At 36.4% G+C, this 21660-nt stretch overlaps 1 protein-coding gene across 1 annotated transcript; it reads right to left on the bottom strand.

Annotated features, from left to right (window-relative positions):
• Positions 1-730: 730 nt before the first annotated feature.
• marco (macrophage receptor with collagenous structure) lies at positions 731-9973 on the bottom strand. Its single transcript, XM_053627194.1, has 17 exons — positions 9812-9973; positions 8463-8561; positions 7265-7371; positions 7057-7180; positions 6310-6372; positions 5246-5317; positions 5015-5113; positions 4529-4573; positions 4291-4362; positions 4132-4185; positions 2426-2521; positions 2294-2338; positions 2132-2176; positions 2005-2040; positions 1777-1860; positions 1468-1629; positions 731-1127 (listed from the first exon to the last, which is right to left on the bottom strand). The coding sequence occupies exons 1-17, from the start codon at positions 9927-9929 to the stop codon at positions 997-999; spliced, it is 1452 nt and encodes a 483-aa protein (XP_053483169.1). The 5' UTR covers positions 9930-9973; the 3' UTR covers positions 731-996.
• Positions 9974-21660: the final 11687 nt, after the last annotated feature.

Here is a 21660-nt window from a genome sequence, read left to right as displayed (position 1 = left end):
TAACAGCCTCCCTTGTTCCTGGTCCAGGAAGATGACATCGCCATCCCCTCCATGCAGCCTCACCTCCATCATTGCCGCTGGGTATGAAGAGAGGCTCGTTCCATCCTGCTCTTCTCCACTGAGTGCAACCGTCGCCTGGCTGACCGTCATGAGGTTCCAGCTCCCAACTACCAGCTGGGCCTCTGACTGAGGCTAAGAAACTCTCCCCTCATTATCTGGGTCCTTTCACCATTGAGAGCATTATCAAACCCACTGCTGTCAAATTCAAACTCCCCAGGTCCCTGGGCATCCATCCCAACTTTAACATCTAAGCCCATTCATGACAGCCCATTTTTTTTTCATCTTCAGTAAATGCTTTATCTGGGTCAGGGTTGTGGTGGATCCAGCGCTTATCCTAGGAATACTGGTCACATGGCAGGAATACACACTAAATGGGAAGACAGCTTATAGCAGGACACATGGACACAGCCCAGGATCAAACCATCAAATCTGGAGCTGTGACATGACAAGGCTACCTGCTGCACTCCAACAAAAATTTCAACATAAAATTAATGCTGAGTGCTGCGGTTTTGTGCATTTTTGTTTATTGATGTTACTTTATGTTACATACTTTGGGGAGTAACCTTGTGTGTAAGAAACATGGTATATAAATTGAATAAACAAATAAATAAATGTGTCTATCCTTGCTGTAATAATGTAATGGCTAATGCACAAATACAGACAGGAAGGCTCTATTTAATGGTTTATAGGGTACCTCCAAATAAGATTGAAATGTTAGAGGAGTAGAGAAAGATGGAGAAAGTCAGTGACTGTCACCATGTTATCTTTAAATCTTCAACGTGCATTACTGCATTACAACTGTGAGTATATATAAAAAAAAACATTGCATACAATCAGTCCAATTTGCATGTGTGTGTGTGTGTGTGTGTGTGTGTGTGTGTGTGTGTATGTGTTGGCTGGGTGGGTGGGGGCGGGTGGGTTGGTTGTTTTGGCCATTCAGGAACAGGTTATTCCAACATCCTCACTGTGTTGGCAGTCATTCACTCCAATGCCTCGATGTTTACAATCAAATATGCTGGCCTCTGTTCCTGTACACTGCAAGTCATCCAGCCAGATCCGACCTGTTCCTGGAATACATCATGCACAGGACCATGTTTAGACCCACCTCCCCTCAAGGTTTTGGATGAGGATGTCAGTGTTAGTTACACAAATTTGAAAAACAAATTTTGGAAGAATTCTTTTTAAAAACCCTACTAGAAATAGCGTGCTGTCATAGCATGTTGCATTATCATTGAAAAATCTCATTTGGCACTAATCTTTCAGAAAAAAAAAATTATTTAACTGATAATACTGTATTTGTATGCAAGACTCGCTTTGGATGTTGTTAACCTGATGTTACACTGATTTTTAACTAAATAAATGAGTATAAGATAAACAATATAGAAACAAGAAGCTGTAGTGACTCACCTTGTGGCGCTGTGAAAACACGTGTAGCTCTCTGGAAACCCAGCATTTTACACAATACTGTGCCGTCCACTGTGTCAAAGCTGTCATCACACACCGTGCCCCACTCTGAGTTATACAGTACCTCTACTCTGCCTGATGTAGAAGAGCCAATCAAGCGCACCACTAATGAGACAAACACAGGTCAGACATAAATTAGATACTCTGCAGATGATACGAGATACAATCAAGTAGATGGACACGCGCGCACACACACACACACACACACAATATTGCAATATTCAATAATAAGTCCATTAGAAGTATAATTACTTGTATTAGCTTGCCGTTCTCCCTTATTTCCTTTAGGACCTGTAAGTCCTTGATCTCCCTTTTGCCCCTTTTGGCCCATAGGACCTGGAGGACACAAATATAGCAAGATAAACACATTAACCACAGAATTAAAAACACCCATAGTTAATAAACCATTCATACTGATATATATGCTGCACAGTCTACACATACACAGATAAAAAAAAAAAAAGATACTTCTACACATACCTGCATCACCCTTTGGTCCCTGTAAACCAGGAGAGCCTACAAGATTGTGTGAGAGAGAGAGGCTAGTAAGAAGATCTTGAACATGTATAATTAATCTCAGAATAAACATTCACATCAGTGTACTCACCAGTGTCTCCTTTACTGCCTTGCGCCCCTTTAGTTCCAGATAAACCTGCACATTGTGTATACTATAAATATACCTTCATAATTCATTCAAGATCATATTATAATTATATAGTACATAAACCTAATGTCTGTAACATAATAATCAGTCTAATATTTTATTTACCAGCCAATCCTCTTTCTCCCTTTGCCCCTGGAACACCAGGAGGACCTAGAGGAATTTGCATATTATTATAAAACTTCATACCTACACTATGTGTGATCCAATTATAGTCAGTGTGACTTGTGCTCTCCTTACCTACAATGCTTCCTCCCTTGTCTCCCTTCTCTCCAGCTGAACCTTTCGCTCCAGCAGGCCCTTGCAGCCCATTTGGGCCCCTTGGTCCAGGAGATCCTGAGAGTTCAAGAAAAAGTTCACATTAACTGAGACTTCAGTTAGTACCAGGTTAATTCAGCTGGACTGGTGGTTAGATGCACATTTTGCTCACCCATCAAGTGGTTATACCATTGTTACTGGGCAACATTAGGGATGTGAAATTTTGAGCTAGCTACAAATCAATCCAAGAATCAGTCAATGCTCTGATACTGTTCACTATTGAGAATAAGAATGACACAAAATTCTGTTTGGATATTGCTCTCCATTTAAGATCACTCAGCATTCTGATGCTGCTCTTTATTGAGAGTTTGGCCACAGCACGACTTCTTTAAACAGTCAATGTGTGCTAACTGATTATATTAACTGAAATTTTATATCTATGCTTGCTGAACTTGCACAAACTCATTAGCACCAAGTAAGATTCTATCACTGGACCATTGTTTTTCACGGAGACTGGAGACATTCTGTGTGCTTTGAGATCAACCAGTTCCCAGTGCACAAACAATACTGCCACACACACCTTAAGGGTCGACATGAAAGAGATGCTTCTAGCTGACTGTTAGAGAAGATTATTTGCAGTGTAAGATAACGATATTGTGCACAGAGTTTCACACTACAGTGTTAAAACTTTCTACTTGCTTGCATACAACAATCATACACATAGATGGAGTATGCACAGTCATAAGAGTGTTCCTGAGCCATTGCAGACATGCCAGTATGCTGTGTTGAGACTTATAAAAGGTGTGTGGTTTGCTGTAACACTGTCAGCCATTTATCTGTAATCTTGTTTGGTGTATAATATCAGAGGAATGATAATATATAGTCAGTAGTATTTACATAACCTGCAAACTTCATGCATTGCTATTGGCATTATGCTGCAGCTAGGAAAAATCTCTGTAAGTGCCTGTCAAAGAGGCTCAATCCAAGAAGTTGGGAAAGTTCAATATTTCACAAGAATTTAAGATTTTATAAAATTTAGAAATGTGTTACTCTGCTTCTACAACACCCACACTGTTCCAATTAGCAACAAGAAACAAATAATTAGAGAATTATATTTGCATCTTGAATTCAGGTTCTCACCTCCTCGATACGATAAGAATGGGAAGTATAGAGTAGCTTGATGTAATAGGGACCTTTATGACCATATAGGGTCATAGTCGAAGTCATAGTGTGATGACTTTGTGACCCTAATGATGATATTGGTACTCCTCAAGGACATGACCAAAAGGGAATACTCCATAGTTCTGAAGGAAATCTTCCCGGTGCTCCAGAATGAAAGGAAGTAGAACAACCATAATCATGCTTCTAGCATATGTTGATTACAAAGCCTATAAAGGTGTTGAAAACATTTTATTCTAAATAAGCCTCTAGCTGTAGGTTCATGTTGATTATTAACATCTCCTCTTGAGAACAAAGTTTCACATTTGTCACTGGAAAGTTGAAATTAAAACTCTCTGAAGAACAAAGGATTTTAATGCAACCCAGACAGCTCTCTTTTTTTCAGTGTGTTATAACACAGGATAATTTTTTTCTGAAAATTTATGACAAGAATATTGTCTAATGTACTCTATCCTGTTAAAAGTACCACAAGAGTGGGGTGTTCATATGGAATGTTATCTTATTCTCACCACTTGGCCCTGGAGCACCCTTTGGTCCTTGTAAGCCTTGTATTCCTTTAGGTCCTATAGAACAGGTGGAAAATGCTTAGTACACAGCAGGCTTGATAAACTGTATGTTTAAAAAAAAAAAAAAAACTTTATTATGAACGTGGTGATGTCCTGGATCACCTGTTGGTCCGCTGTTCCCTGGGGGCCCAGCACTACCTGGTTCTCCTGGCTGACCTTTTGCACCTGGAAGACCTGGAGAGAATAGACAGTGAGATCAGATTAAATTATTAATGTTATATGACTGCAATGACAGTTTTCAAACACACCTTACAATCAAATCATTTTTAAATATTTTTGGAAAATTTAGAATGTATAACACTTGATGGCTTATTTAGAAGCATTTTAGATGAATACAAACCTGATAGTCCATTAAGTCCTTTTTGACCCTTAATACCAGAGACACCTGGAGAGGAAAGAGGAGAGAGATGAGAGAGATTACTGAGAGATTTACAGGGCGGAAAGATATATAGTATATGCATGGTAGAACCTGCAGTATCTTTATAGTTTCCTACTACTGACTAAAGAACAAAGCTTTACAGTGCATATTAGAATTGCAGTAGAACTAGGTGGTGGAAGAATTATGGTTTCAGGTTGTTTGTGCATCCATCTGAGATTCTCATTAGAGCGATATCTCAACAATGTTTAGTTGAATGTTTGTAGGATTTATAAGGAATTATCATCGTTATTAGCTGATGATTTTGAAATTGATGCAAACAGGGTCAAGGTCACAGCAAGGTCAAATGTCTGAAATGTCCGAAAAGTCTGCTTTGTCATCTATCTCTATAAATTATACATTGTATGGAGTTGTCTAAGGTGCACAGAAGCAATGCATGCAGTGCTTTACCAGGGGGTCCTGAGAGCCCAGGTGGGCCTACTTGTCCTTTAATGCCTGTTTCTCCTTTCTCTCCCTTTTGACCCATGGCTCCAGGCTCGCCTGCTTTACCTTTAAAATGTGTAGGCACAAAGACATGGGCAGATTTGCATAGTAAGTACATAGAGCAAGGCTGTGACACAATAAACAGATAAGCACATACACATAGAAAAAGCCAGGTTATACTATATTTCACATACTGACCTGGTGATCCAGGGTCTCCTTTAAGTCCTGGTGTTCCTGGGAGTCCATCTAAACCTTTAGCACCAGGTGGACCTGACAATAACAGATGTAGGACAAGATCAAGTACTAAGATTAGGCAATAGGAGATGGTTGTTTTCCCCTCTAAACATAAAAGTACTTAAATTTGACTTATAAACAGGTTTCAATACTAAAACAACAAAGGCAACAAAATTAAATAAGTATAATGCCTCTTTAGCACCCCCATTGTGTGCAATATGTAGTAAGTGTTTATTTAAAATAATATGCAGTTCTAACAATTACCTACAAGTATTTATTGTTATAAAAGTAGTTATTGTTATACAACCACCACAACACACAACCCCCTCCCCTGCCTGTGGGATCCCTTTATTGTATATAAATGTGTGTAAATAAGAAGAAATGAAGAAAATAACCAAACTAATTTTGATTCATATTTATAAAGACTATGCATTTTTAACATCTTTTTTTCACTTCAGTACTCTCAGGTGAACATAACCTAACCCTATATGACCTGAACATAATCTCTGTAATGTAAAAATTATTTCAAGGCCATCTAAGGCTTAACATACTTAATCATTCATGTTGAAAATAGCTGCATTTAGTAAATAATTACAATGGATCATTTGGACTCTAGTAGTATGTAAGGGGATAAAGGATAGAACATGCATGTTCATTATTTCTGCATGTAATCCTGAGATTACACACTCCAAGTCAGTACTGGTCAGTCGGAGGCACTGTACACACAAACTTTTGTGAGCAAATTCAAGCTTGAGGATATTTGGAGTCTGTTTAAATTTGATCAAGTCTACATGGAATAGATGGGTAAAGTCGTGTATAATGTATCATTCTGGATCAGACTAGGGAAGGGGATGATATATAGGTGGGTTAGGAGCAGAATACAGATTTGACACTTTGCGTTTGGGGCATTAAGGTAATTTAGAGAGCTACTATAGCCTTGTTTTGTGGAATTTGAATTGAAGGAGAGTGTGGTAAGGTTGCTGTGGTGCTGTGATGCAGTGTAAGCACTATTTTAATAGAGAACTCACCCCCCAAACCTTGCATCCCCATAGCTCCTGGTGGTCCAGGAGGTCCTGGAGGTCCAGGAAGTGCTATTGACAAAAACAAAAACAAACAAACAAACATATAATACATAAGTGCATAAGTATATCATGTGGTGCATGTATAGTGGCTGAATGCATATAATTTTTACTTTACAAACACACTACAAACACACTGCTATTTTATTCATTTTAACTATTAAAGATGCATCTTGAAATGTTTAAAGGGTTTATAGATTTATAAAAATAATTTTATTTGAAAATGCTTAAGACAAATTCTGATTTGCAGTCTTTTAATGCAAGAGATTTTGCTAATTTGTTCATTTCCAGCACAGAAATTAGGTCCTACCCCAGCCAGAACCAATATGTTCAGCGCTACCTGTTTCCTAAATAGGCAACCTGTGAAACATGTATAGGTTTAACGGAGTCCAAGTTTACTTTCATCTACAATTTGCCTCATAGGCAGAAGGGGGCACTACAATTCGGAAACTGCTACATTAATAGAGGTCACAAAACAGAACATGCTCTGGGTTTGAAATCCATGGCAAAATTGTTTGTTTACTGGAATTCTTTTGATATGTCAATATTAATTAAAAACAAAATGAATAAATGTGTTTATGCAGTGCAGATACAGCTCTGCTAATGGTAAAATACGGTTATGCACTCTTTTGCATGCGTGTGTGTGTGCGTGTGTGTGTGTGTGTGTGTGTGTGTGTGTGTGTGTGTGCAAGAGACCTTTCTCCTGTCTGATGTTGTCCACTCGATTCTGGAGCTGGAGAGCACTGGAATTGAGGAGGTACACTTGTGACATCAGAGACTCCAGACCTCTCTCATCCCCACACAGGCTGGACAGGCAATGCTAAAGAAAGTCCAGAATTCCCTCAATTAAATCTGTATTAGTATGTTTGTATCTATATGTGTGCCAGTGTGTGTATATGTTTACCTGATCTAAAGGAGAGCTCTGTTGTGTTAAAATGGTGGAGGATTCATGCTGATCTGCATTTTGTTTCCTTGTCAGTTCAGAGTGAACCCATGCCTCCAGAGTGAAGACTACACACAGTACATGCATAAACAAACAAAAGAATAGACCAAGACTACATCACCACCTTTAATTTGATTTCCTGAAACATATCATGAGCTTAGCATTATCTTAATATTATTTGGTTAAATAAATCTACTTTGTAATCAATAAATAAATAATTAATATTTGAAAGAACATTTCAAATTATATTGCTCAAAACAAGCATTACGGTCCTGTTGTGTGTCACAACAGGTGGTTATGGGTCACAAAAAGCTGTTACAATGCTTTTATATGTGATTAATAGATTGAAAAATTGTAAGACAAACAGTCTTCATCTAGAATATTTACTGTTCCTAAAATGTGGATTTTCTGAAAAAAATTATGAGATTTTCTTGAAAATTATGAGATTATTATCAATGTTAATAAAAATAATAAAATTTTATATAATATTAATAAAAAATCCAAGTCACTTCATAACAAGGTACACAAATTAGTATATATTAATTCTTAACTAATTTTGTACAAATTATCTTTTTAATGTCACAATATAAATTGACAGGCTGAATTACAGTAAACTACCTTAAATTAAGGCCATTTAAGACATTATTTATTCCTTTATTCCATTATTAAACCAAGCATAGATGCCAAAACCGTTATCTCTAAGCAAAACCAGCAAGCATGCATTTTTAATCAATAGATGAACAAATGATAACATTTATTTAAAATGTGCTTCTCTCTCTCTCTCTCTCTCTCTCTCTCTCTCTCTCTCTCTCTCTCTCTCTCTCTGTGTGTGTGTGTGTGTGTGTGTGTGTGTGTGTGTGTGTGTGTGTGTGTGTGTGTATTTTTCTTGTGAGATTTGAAGAACTGTGTTTGTATAGGACATTTTTGGATTACTGGAATATAATAATACCATAAGTGGAAACTAAAAAGAACGCACAAGTAAAACTCATTTAATATCACATTTACAAGGACACGTTTGTGTCTATTATATAAATCGGTAATTAACAAAAAAAAATTCAAAATACTATAGTCTGTCAAGTATATTTTCAGTATATTCCATTAGCATTATCAGACTTTAGTGAAAGTATTTTACAGTCTTTATTCTCAGATGGTGCTTTACCTTTGTAAGTCAGGAAGACATTCAGTCCTAGTAGAAGAAGAAATATAACAATCACTGGAACACTGTATGCCCTTCCTGATGACTTACTAGGCTTTACATCTGCAAAAGGATCATAAGCATATTATGGTACATACAAACAAGAAGATGCCAAATGAAAACTTTGAACCAAAATTAGAAAGCATTGTGATTTAGCACCATGCTGTAAGCTGCTAAACTGCAGTTTACTAGAGTAGTAGGACTTGTACTAGTAGTAGTAGTAGTAGTAGTAGTAGTAGTAGTAGTAGTAGTAATAATAATAATAATAATAATAATAACTTTGTAAAGGCCAGAAACCAACATCATTGTCTGTAAAACATTCCATACTGTGCTTTTCAGAACTTTTTCTGAACATTTCCAAAACAATTACATTTTTCTACCATGAGGAAGAGATCCCTAAGCAATATTTTAAATAAGCATAAGCACATTGTTGTTCTTAACCACTTAAATGATTTTTTATTTGCTCCCAAACCCAATAACGCTGCTTTTGCCTTTAACCACATCCTGTTTCCCAGTGGTATAAATATGAGATTACATATGTAAAAAAAAAATTTTATCCCGCACCGTGGGGAAAAAAAATAAAGATCTTTCAACATAAAAGAGATGATTGTTGACCAACACAAATCATGTAATGCATTTAAAAATACCTTTAAGCACAATAAGGACTACAACATAAGGTTTCAAATGCCTGAAACAGAACGTACTGTCCCCACACAGTGAGGAGGATAGTGAGAAACGGAAAAAGTCCAAAGATTTTTTAGCTTTAGAATGGTACAGTTTCTTCCGTTTATTCTCACTGGTGTTGATTCTTCAGGTATGCTTTTTGTAGTTGGAAGCCAGATGTGGATATGCAGACATGGGAAGAACATCTGAGACTCCACGCAGAAAAAAACTCAAGCTAAGGATTGTTTGCAAAGTTTATCTTCATGCAAATGAGAACAAAGGCATCAAAGTGGTGATTATTTTTTGTGAATAAACTCTAAAGAAGCTGTTTAAATTTACCTAAACTATTAAAACTATTAAAAATAACTGAAAGATCATGTTTTAAATGATTACTTTGAAAACATCACGTCATTTCAACAACATTTTAGAATTTTGTGTCAGACTTCCCTGTGGTTTGCAAGTTTGCTGTTCCAGTCCATTTTTAGTGTAAAATACTCTGGATTCAAAACCTACTAGTGATATACAGAGGTAGTCTTGACAATTGTATTTACACTGCATTAGGAGCATAGCAGATATGATGTCTGAAATTTGTGGACTAGTGCTCAAACTGGAATTAACCCAGTTCTGATGTTGGTGCGTGTGATACTTACCAGCTGACTGGAAATCATAGCGGTTTGAGTTGGATAAATTCATGTCTGCATCATAGAGAGGGTTTTCTTTACAATATATTGTGTCTTTGTCCTGATTTCCATTTAGTGCTGTCTCCATCTTCTTCACCACAACAAAAAGAGTAATATAGCAGAGGCTTCAAAACTGATATACACTGTTTTACAAGCTGACTCAGCAAATTAGAAGTCATTTGACTATGGACACACGTAAGGAAATCATTTCATTGGAAGGTTTATCCCAGAAAGAGGAACGAATACATCCCTTTAACAAACCGCACAATTCTGTTCTCCACCATTACAGTATGTACACACTGATATTCCATACTAAAATAAAAATAAATATATGTATGTAAATAATATGTAATATTTAAATCTAATAATTATTCTTAGTTTTATATGTAATATTCATGCTAAGGATCAATGACATTTAGAGAGTAAGAGAATATTTTGAGTATGTAAGATAGAAAGATTGCACCACAACTTTCAATTCATCCTCAGAATGGGAACTGATACTATAAAACATAAAAGCAAATTAAAGTTGAAACTAATAAAACCTCACTAAAAATGAACTAAATGTGTGTGCATAGTGCCCTGAGATGGACTGGCATATTCTTGTCTTGTCCCCTGTGTTCCCAGGATAGATCAAATGGCTACTGAAGATAAATGAAGGAATGAATGAATGGATGAAAATGAACTAAAACTAAACTGAAATTTGAAACAAAAACAGTCTGGAAAAAGATTCCAGGCCTAAATTATTGTCTCAGTCTGTCCCTGACGTACACACTTTTCACAATAACTCAACATCAGTCTTTTGCTGAAGTCGTTGGTCCAAAATCCATAAGTATAATTGTGAGATTTTTGTTTAGAAGTGCAGTATTGTGTAAAGTTTATTTTTTTCCTTTTCAAATTTGTACTATATTTAGAGTTTTATGGCAATGACTTAAAGAAAAGAAAACTGAGCTTGTGTTACTGAGAATTGCAGGCAAATGTGCTATAATGCTGTGCAAGCAATTATAAATATCTGTTAACATGTATCATAGTTCTAAAAGTAGAGGCACAAGCTGATTCCGCATATCAGAAGTCATCTGATTGTGGGCACACATTAAAAACATTAACATTTACTGTTCCCCCACAACTGTATTTAAGAAAAGTTAAATAGCTCTTACACAATCAGAACTGTTCTGTTCTTCTGTACTGTGTAGACATGCAATGCATGGGAATTAGATGGATTAGCTTGAATGTACAGTAGATTATTACTACACTGTGAGCCAGCTCTGCAGGCCACTAACATAACAGTGTTCAGTTATTTATTTAATTAAAAACAAAATCTTATTTGTCAAGTACAATGCCCATTACTAGAGAGTATCAACTTTATTGTAATTGATAATATAAATATCACAAAATAATATTATGAGATAATATTGTAAATATTTATGTTTCCCAGAAGGCAAAATACTAACAATTATCCTGTTCAAAAGTTTACACCCCCTGGCTTTTAATGTATCGTGTGGCCTTCTTGAGCATCAGTGAATGTTTGCACCTTTTGTAATAGTTGTGTACAAGTCCCTCAGTTGTCCTCAATGTGAAAAGATGGATCTCAACATCCTACAGCCACTGTTGGAAGGGGTCACATATACAAATATGCTGGAAAAGCAGATAATGTGCAGGACCTGGAGGATTTTTCTGAAGAACAGTGGGCAGTTTAACTGCTCAGGACAAACAAGGGACTCATGAACAACAATCACAAAACAAAAAAACAGTCGTTGATCATCCAGGTAACAACACACAGGATTAATAATCAAGCGTATGTAAACTTTTGAACTGGTTCATTTGTGTAAATTCAGTTCTTATTGTTTCTTGTGGCCTATATGTAAACATTTGTTTTGTGAAATAGCTTATTTAGGGCAGCACTAAATAAAAAACAAAATGCAATTTTTATGATCCTACCACTGTCATTTGTATCTGTAGTCCTGGCCAGATGTTAATCTGCATCTTAAAGTAGTTTATATTAAAATATAACATAACATTGTTATAAAACATACAAAATATAACTAACTTTCACAGCAGCAAACAGCAATGCTTAAATCTAGTCGAGGTACATAGACACACATACACAGAATAATAAATAAAATATACAGCTATAATATAATATATAATAATATATAATTATATAATAATATATACAGCTGTTACAATCAAGGTTATGCAGGTAACACAGCAGCTATACAAGCAGAGAAACATTCATGGGGAATCTTAGAGCAAGGGACAATTACAGGTATGAATTAACAGCAGCAACCTCTTAGTGTAAAAAGAGAACTCCTGTCACTATCTTACCAGATACAAGCATGTATTACATATACTGGTCTCAACATATGGCACTTCACCAAGCACCACTTAAGACTAGTGTGTTTGTAGGATTGTATTACTGACTACAACTGTCTAATCTAATTTAATTATGCTAAAGACAGGAAAACTGGACACTCCAATCAATCCCTGTAACCTGTAGAAAATGCATTTACTGATCACAGACCTCTGAAATCTTTTGCCTGTTCTGAATGTGTGACCTTGTTTACTGCATGTCATTGATTTCTTTGTACATTTGTCTGGTTGTGTATTTGATGAGAGCAGCACTCTGTTGCTGATGTGTGTGTTTTGTGCTGATGATCTCTGGTGACCCTGTCAGAGTTCATCTAAGAGCAGAGAGCAGGAGAGGCTTGAAGTGTGCTCTCTTTCTTCAAAACATCCAGGGCAAACAGTCATTCATACTAACTAATCAAATTCATGTGCAATTCCTGAAAGGAAATGTTTGGTGTAATGAGATCTGTATATATTGTTTCAATATCATCAATTAATATACTGTGCATATTAATTGATGTCTTACCTGTTAAGTAGTTAAACAAAAAAGACAGATATATTATGTGTGTATATGTGTGTCCTTACACACTATTACTTTTTTGTTCTTTTTATCCCATCTATAGAAACATACAGTGAGTTAAAACATCTTTCTGTGAGAATCGAGAATTGCATCACAGTACAAAGGCTCTGTACACGGGATTATATAAGGTCACGTAGTATGACAAGTGTAAGATGTACAAAAAAGTTTACACTGAGTGACAAACAGGGACACGGTCACAATTGGTCATTCACCGGTCATTTACCCCAACATCATTGTGTCACCTTGCACTAAACCTTCTTATATTTTCATTTTGGACCCTTTTGTTTACTTGTTTTTGTTTTTAATGTACTATATTCTCAACGGTTGTGTTTTATCAATCACTTTGGCTCTGGAATTTGGTGGTAAATGGCGCATTTATATAGCACTTTTATCCAAAGCGCTTTACACTGTGTCTCATTCACCCATTCACACACACACTCACACACCATGCAAGGCACTAACTTGCCATTGGAAGCAACTTGGGGTTCAGTGTCTTGCCCAAGTACACCTCGGTATGTGAAGTCATATGGTCCGGGAATCGAACCGCCAACCCTACGATTAGTGGACAACCAGCTCTACCACCTGAGCCACAGCTGCCTGTGGGATAAAGGTTGATTTGTTTATACTCTGTGGTTGATACTAAAGTAAGCATCGGGTCAGGAAATAATTCTCTCAGGACTGCCACAACAGTTAGTCTTATACAGCCATTGGGCCTCATTTTTCAAACTTTTAGAAAAGTTGTGTGCAAATGTTTGCATAAGCCAAACTGAACTAAAAAAAAATCCACCAGATTGACCAAGTTTCCACCAATCCACCAAGTTTCAGACAAGCTGACTTTCTTAGTAATTGCATGAATACACTATATGGCCAAACTTTTGTGGACTCCTGACCATCACACTCATGTGTTTTTTGAACATCCCATTCCAGATTTAGTGTCAACTTTGCCTTTATATTATTCAACAGTTAGTTGTGGTGCACTAATTTGATTGGACTAATGGCTTTCCAGTGGTGCTAATATTTAGTATAACCACACTGGAATGTATCACTCTGCTTGTCTGTGTTCACCACGTAAAATTCCAATTCTAGCAACAGTTCCACTGAATCCGTTACTACAGTAGAGTTAGCGACATCATCAGCAGACATGGCAAATGGTATATTTTTCATGAGTATAATCTCTGACTTAAAATATAAAGCTCATTAGATGAACAGGAAAAGGAAGAAGGGAAGCCAATTTCAATGGATGTTCATTTACCAGGAATATACATCATTGAGAGCTGGTTAGCCAACGAGCCAAAGGACTATCGGTGAGTGGGGATTCTTTGGGGTCTATTTTTGTTCACAGAGCAAAAATAAACAAACTATTTATTGTGTCTGAAATGTCAGTTTATACCTAATACAAATAATCTTTTAAACAGATCTGTGATTTGTTAAGATGTGTTCAATGATCCATCATTCTCATGTTGTAGCAAAAACACTGACCTCCCACTGACACTCTAGCGAGACCTCTGACCTTCCACTGACACTAATGGAATGTCTAATGATGTAGCATGTACAGTACAAAAAGAAAAGAATGAATATATTCAGCAAATTGACATTCTGCAGGTCTATTTACTTTAGCATTATCAGTGCAGTGTAATTAATAATGAATAGATTTTTTTCCCCCATTACAATATTTGTTATCCTGCTTGAACATGTAATTCTATCAAGCAGATAGGTGTTTATACCATGCTTCATTTGAATGGAAACATATGGCTCCATCTATTATTGCTCCAAATCCCTGAGATTTACAGGCTTAAACCAAAGTAGAAAATTGTATGGCTGTTCACACAAGCCAATCTAAACTCACATCTGCTTTACTCTCAATAAGAAAAGATAAAAGATCTTCTATTCTATTAAAAGGCCTCCAGAGTAATGATAAAAAAAATATATCACATAATAGGGTATGCATTTGGAAATGTACCATGCTCACATGTATGTTACCACAACCACAGTGTTTCAGGAAACCAACAAACCTAAAAATTACCACTAATATGGAAGAATGGAATGATGTGTGGCAGGGGGGTTGGGAGTTGTCAAAGGAAGATTTCACCTAGGGTGCCAAATAGATTAACTGCCTGTAGTGATCTGGACTGCTGGTGCAAACCGTACCATACATTAAACCAAGAAATGCTGGATGAAGGTCAAGGAGGCCTAAAAGAAAGGTGAACTAAAAAAACAAAAACTGATCTTTGCCCAAACCTAACTAGAGAAACAACACAATCATTCTGATTAAATATTGTGTAGATAAAATTGAGTTCTTAAGAGAGAGAGAGAAAGAGAGAGAGAGAGAGAGAGAATAGGAATTTATTTATAGCTGCCAAAATAAAGCTTATAAGAAAAATAAACTCCCCTTTGCATCCTTTTAAAATCCTTTTACAGCTAAATATCCTAGCCAAACTAGGTACGAGTCAAATACACTCACATTCAACTGCTTTTATTTCCAGCAAATTTCTTAACATGCCTAAATATTTGTATTAAAATAAAAAAACATTACAAACTGAGACATGAACTGAACAAGTTTCAAAGACATTTGATGAGCAGAAATGGAATAATTAGTCCCTGAACAAAGGTGTGTGTGTGGGGGGGGTGTCAATATTAAAAGTAACAGTCAGTATGAGGTGTGTCCACCAGCTGCTTTAAGTACTACAGTGCATCTCATCCTCATGGACTGAACCAGATTTGTCACTTCTTGCTGTGAGATGTTACTCCACTCTTCCACCAAGGCATTTGAAAGTTCTCGATCATGTCTTGGGGACACATGGTTACATGTAATTTTCCACTGCAAGGACGATCAACTGTCCTTCCTGTCTCCCTGTAGCACTGTTTTAGTCGTCTTACATTACAGACATTACAGTTTAGGCCACATCTGCAGCCCTCATTCCTCCCTGCAGCAGGTCTATGGCATGTTCACGCAGGTGAGCAGGAACTCTAGACATCTTTCTTCTGGTGTTTTTCAGAGTCAGTAGAAAGGCCTCTTTTGTGTCCTAAAGAGAAACTCTTTAGTTTAAGTTATTGTAACTGTGACCTTAATTGCCTACCGCCTGTAAACTGTTAGTGTCATAAGGACTGTTCCACAGGTGAATGTGCAATAATTGTTTATGGTTCATTGAACAAGCATGAAAAACATTGTTTAAACCTTTTCCAAAAAAGATCTGTAAAGCTTATTTGGATTTTACAAAATTATCTTTAAAATACAGTCCCCTGAAAAAGGGATGTTTCTTTTTTTTATGTTTATTATGGCATCTCAAACAATATAATGACCACAAAATGACTGAAATTTCTTTGGAAAGAACTGAAATCATTTTGCTGTATAAATGTGGACTCTGTTAAAATGTTTCATAATTACAAATTAAGTTCTGAAGACATAGATGTACAGAATATAAGGTATTTGTTATTCAAAAGTGCCAATAATGTTGACCAGATCTGTGGTTTAATTTTTTATGTTGCTTTATAGCTCTGTTAAATCAGATCTGGGCCCCTGGCTATGGTCTCTACTCTGCTACTTCCACCCAGTCATGTGCTAGATAAAAAACAACAACACACACACACAAAAGAAAACACTTGTTAACAAATGATATCTATGCTTGTTCATCTTGATGAAAATAGCATGCAACAGCATAGAAATAAGAAAAGCTAAACATGCATTGTGTAATATCTATAACATAGTACCATGTTTTGTTTTTTTGCAGGTTTATAAATACATTATACATTATAGGTATATACTGGTAATCAAGAAAGACACTAACAAACACATGAATATAAATCAAATCTCACTATAGACACTACTGTGGTTCATCTTTGAATAGATCAGTGGCATGCTACTCGCCCATTTAATAGTTTACACAGATTAATCTGCTAGTCTGCTTCAGCGGCACACTATGAGATGTGTGTGAGATGTATGATTATGCTTCTGATTATGATATTAAAAAAATCTCTTTACATCATAAACTGTTGGACCAAAAATAAACAGCTTTTTAGAAAAAAAACCCAAAACCCTTCTGCATGTATTCTACCTGGAGGATTATCCAAATGATTACATTTAAGCTTAGAGAAACCTAGATATGTTTGCCAAAGCTTGAGCTTCCATTAATTTTTAATTACTTAGTGACACACCTGAGAATAGATGATTGTGATTTCTGTTTACGGACATCTAAGAGTATTTTTAGCTCGTTTAAATTTGCACTTATGCTCTTGGAAAACAGCTGATTATTTTGAATTCATTCATCTTAAGCAACCACTTTATCTTGGTTTAGGGGTGTGATGGATCTTGGGCACACTGGGTTTGAGGTAAGAATACACCATGTATGGGACTCCTGTCAATCGCAGGGCACCATGAGGACACCTTCCCACCTAAGGGCAAATTAATGTCACCAATCCACCTACAGGAATGTTTTTGGGAGGTGGGAGAAAATGGGAGAACCTGGAGGAGAACATGACGATGGACATGATGAGAATATGCACCGTGAAGAAAGTAACCCAAGTTGAGTATCAAACTGGAGACCCCAGAGCTGTAAGGCAGCAATGTTCCCCACTAACACAGCTGTGCTTCCTGAATATAGTTTGAAACAAGATATTATATAGGTGTTTCAGAGGAAATATAATTTCAACACATATAAACACATATAAATACCAGGAAATAAAAGCTGGAACTCTTAAACTCTCTTTTCATATTCATCTTTTGATCTCAAACCCAAATATCTTTAGTTTACAGCAAAAAAAAAAAGCACACACACACACACACACACACACACACACACACACACACACACACAAAAACAACGACAACAAGCAAAAAGAATAGGCTTTTCCAGTCCAACAGTCCAGGATTGTACAACAGATTATTCAGCTGTATTTCATTCTTCAGTGTGCTTTTTTCACAAGCTGTTCGTTTAGAATCAATTTAGAAATATTTAGCAATATAAACATTCTTGATTATGTTGAGTCAGGAAATAAAATGTTCACATAACTTCCCAAAATATACAGGAAATAACACTTGTCCTCACAGATAGAGTTGCTGTTTCATTAAATCTCTCCAAAAATCTACACAGATAGAAGGAACTGAAAGTGTTCAGTAAACTCTTTTCATGACAATCCATCTTTAACGGTAATAAGTCATTCAAGATGGAAAAACACAGGTCATTTCATTGGTCAGTATTTAGCTAGAAACTTGACTTGCTTTTCAGCACCAGTCACTCATAAAGTAATTTGGTGAAAATGTTCAAGGATTCAAATTATGGATTTGCGTATAAGGTTAAATCAGTTCAGACAAGTTAATAAAGAAAATATATAAATGAAAATATAATAAAGAAATAAATTCACTTAAAAACAATAAGGCAGATGTACCAAACTGTGCCAATGAATGAGTGTTGCCAGTTAGTATAATATGGTAATATTAGTCAGTATTAGTTTTTTATTATTGTGTTATTGTTATTATAATTTAGTTCCTGTTGTCACTTCTGTAATAGCACATTCCTCCACTCACCATTCTCTTTTCTCTCTCTCTTGAATTTAAAATCACATGCATTTAGTCATGTTACTGAGAAATCGCTTCACTAAAGACTTCTTCCATAAACGTCTCCTTACAGAAAACTTCACTATTTCAACAATTATACATTTCTCTTTGTCAAATAACAACACATTTTCAATCTGTTTACTGTTACTATAGAAATTATAACTTATTAGACATAGCACATTAGTATAAACCTGTCATTTGCCTTTCAGCTGACAATATGGTCAACACTTTCTAACCAATTAGAATTGAGAATTCAACAGCACTGTTGTATACATACATATAGACCATGACTGAATGCAGGCCAATGGATTTAAGAGGCTATGTAGAATCTAAACACAATTTAGATGTTGTGTAATATACAGCATACTGATGGAAAATTTTGAAAACAATAATTTTTTTCTTTTTGTTCTCCCCCCCCCCCCCCCCCCCCCCCCCCCCACAAAGAATTTACAGTTACAGTTTTGTCTGTGATGTTTTAAGAAGGCTATATTTTCAAATGTATATCAACTGGTTCATAAGTGAGGTTGTAGTTTTAAGACAAACAGCTTGGTCAGAATTAGGGGGTCATTTACTGTACAGTCAATTGAAAGCGTTGTCCTTTCTTTCCATACAGCTGCTGTTGAGATGTGCTCAACACAAAATCTACTCTAAGACCAAAAAACCCAAAACAGTTTAACGTCTCATTTTTAACGTCTATTCCTGTGTGTGGCAGGGAACTTAGGAAAAAAGGGATGTATGAAATGTCTGTTCAATACTGGTGGCAAGTTACTTTTAATGGCCTGTCTCCTATAATTCAGAGAGACAGACACACAGCTGCCTGATGCAGTTTAACATAATAAAAATGAAAAATTCTTATACGACTCAACAATGCAGAATTTTATTCCCTGTGCTGCTATTCTGCCAAGTCTTTTTAGTCATGTTATGTGACTAAACAATAGTATGTGCAGTTTATTAGTATTATGTAAAGTGTCATTATGTACAAGGACTTTCAAAGGTACAGTATAAGCTAAAGACGTGATTTGCATTCTGACTCCCTTCTGGCCATGTGTCCAGCTGGGAGGCTCTCCCTCTCTCTCTCTCTCTCTTTCTCATCTCTTCTGTATTTCATAATTTAATATGACATTTGAGTGCATGTCTGTGTGTGTCTGCGCTGCGGGGCCAGTCTGCTGAGAGAGACGAGAGACAGAGGGTGTGTGTGTGTGTGTGTGTGTGTGTGTGTGTGTGTGTGTGTGTGTGAGACAGAGAGAGAGAGAGAGAGAGAGAGAGAGAGAGAGAGAGGGAGATGGAGAGGGAGGCTTGTTTGTCAGGCCTAATTGGACTGACCTCTTTCTTGTATGGAAAACAAATCAGGGATTATCAAGGAAACATGTGGGCAAACCTTAACTCGAGAGGGGAAAGAAGAAGGAGCAGGATAAAAAAGAGTGAGAAGGACAAAGAAAGAAGTGAATGGCTCTGTAAATGGTTGAGAATCTTTGGACTAAATGGCTAACAGAACTTTCATTTATCCTTCTCATTCTCCTTTTTCAGATGTGAGAGTATGTGACTGTGTGAAAGGAGAAGAGCACTTTGGTCTGTCTCTTCAGATCAGAGGGTTCGGCCATCAGTGCAGGACTCTGGATGGGGCAAAAGTAGTGATGTGGAATGTGTGCCGTTGTTTTATCCATTGTGACAGCAGTTGAATGTGGTGTCTGTCACCGTCAGTGCCCAGATGTCAATAGAGCCATAAAACACACCTGTGTCCTGTCAAACACACATAGCTAGCCACCCCATCAACCTAGAAGAATCGAAAAGTAAACACAAACCATTCTTTTGCTTCCTTGTTTAGCATCTTTGTTTCACTTATTGCTTTGACTTGCTCACTTGTTTGTTTGTTTGTTTGTTTGTTTTGTTTTGGCTTTTTTTTCCCATTCCAATCCACTCCACAGGTAGAGACAGGACAGAGAAGGAAAAAAAAGAATGTTCAGAATTTACTCACAGTTAATACTAATACATAGCATACATCATTTTCATATTCATCAAACCATTCAGTAGGAAATACTTGAGTAAATTTACTTCATTACTATACTTAAGTATTATTTTGGAGTATGTATACTTTACTTGAGTATTAATGAAATTGAATACATGTACTCATACTTAAGTACATTCTTAATAACTTTTTTTTAATAACTTTTTTTTTCTTAATTATATTTTTATTTATATATGTATGTGGACACCTGACCCATATGTGGATCTTCCCCAAACTGTTCCCACAAAGTTGGAAGCACAGAATTGTCTAGAATTATGCATTATTATATCCCTTCATTGGGAACTAAGAGGCCTAACCCAAGCTTGTTTCAGCATGACAATGCCCCTGTGAATAAAGCGAGGTTTATAAAGACATGATTTACCAAATCTGGTGTGGAAGATGTTGAGTGGCTTGCATAGAGCCCTGACCTCAACCCCACTGATCACTTTTGGGTTGAATTAGAATGCTGACTGCATGCCAAGTCTTCTCAACTAGCATCAGTGCCCGACTTTTAGCTACACTCCAAAATCTAATGCAAAGCCTTCCCAGAAGAGTGGAGGTTTTTATAAAAGCAACGGGGGACTATATCTGCTATGGAATGTTCTACAAGTGCATATTGTCCACAAACCTTTGACCATATAGTGTACATGTGTGAGTACAATGAAAATCAGCATTTCAGAAAATTTAGTAAATCTGGCAGAAACTTTTATTTCGATATGGCTTATGCAAACATTTACATACAATTTTACTAAAAGACTGATAAATGAGGCCCAATGGCTGTATAAGCCTACTAACAGTATCTCAAAGGTCTTTTTGAGGGGGGAAAAACCCTCACTGCAGTGTGGAGTTTGATGATGAACATTTGAAGACATCTCCTTTGACTCCCTAGAGCTCCATTTAATTTGAAAAAGCATGCTTAGGTTATTTTTTGCTAATTATCTACATTTAACAGCAGCATGTTTGACTGGCTACTTCCAATTTTAAATAAGTAAGATTTTGAAATGTTATCTATACTTTCACTTTATCTGTACTTTTACAGTAAGTATAATTTCTCAATACTTTTTCCACCCCTGCCTGTGGATCCTGTCATCCTGGAAGAGATCATCTATCGGGAAATAAATGTTTTATCATACTACAAAGGTGATCAGTCAGAATCATTTTGTATTGATTTGCAATTACCCTTTCCTCTAAGTGGACAGAAGTGGACACAAAGCATGCCAGCAAAACACTCTACACAGCATTTAATTTGTCACCCATCTGTATATTAAAAATAATAAATGTGTTCATTTCGTGCATTTTATATGACCAGTACAAATATAGACATATATATATTTGAATGA

This window comes from Ictalurus furcatus, chromosome 6 (assembly GCF_023375685.1).
Source record: "Ictalurus furcatus strain D&B chromosome 6, Billie_1.0, whole genome shotgun sequence".
Lineage (NCBI taxonomy): Eukaryota > Metazoa > Chordata > Actinopteri > Siluriformes > Ictaluridae > Ictalurus > Ictalurus furcatus.
Note: the sequence above shows the minus strand (reverse complement) of the source record. Positions and strands in the feature narration are given on the sequence as shown.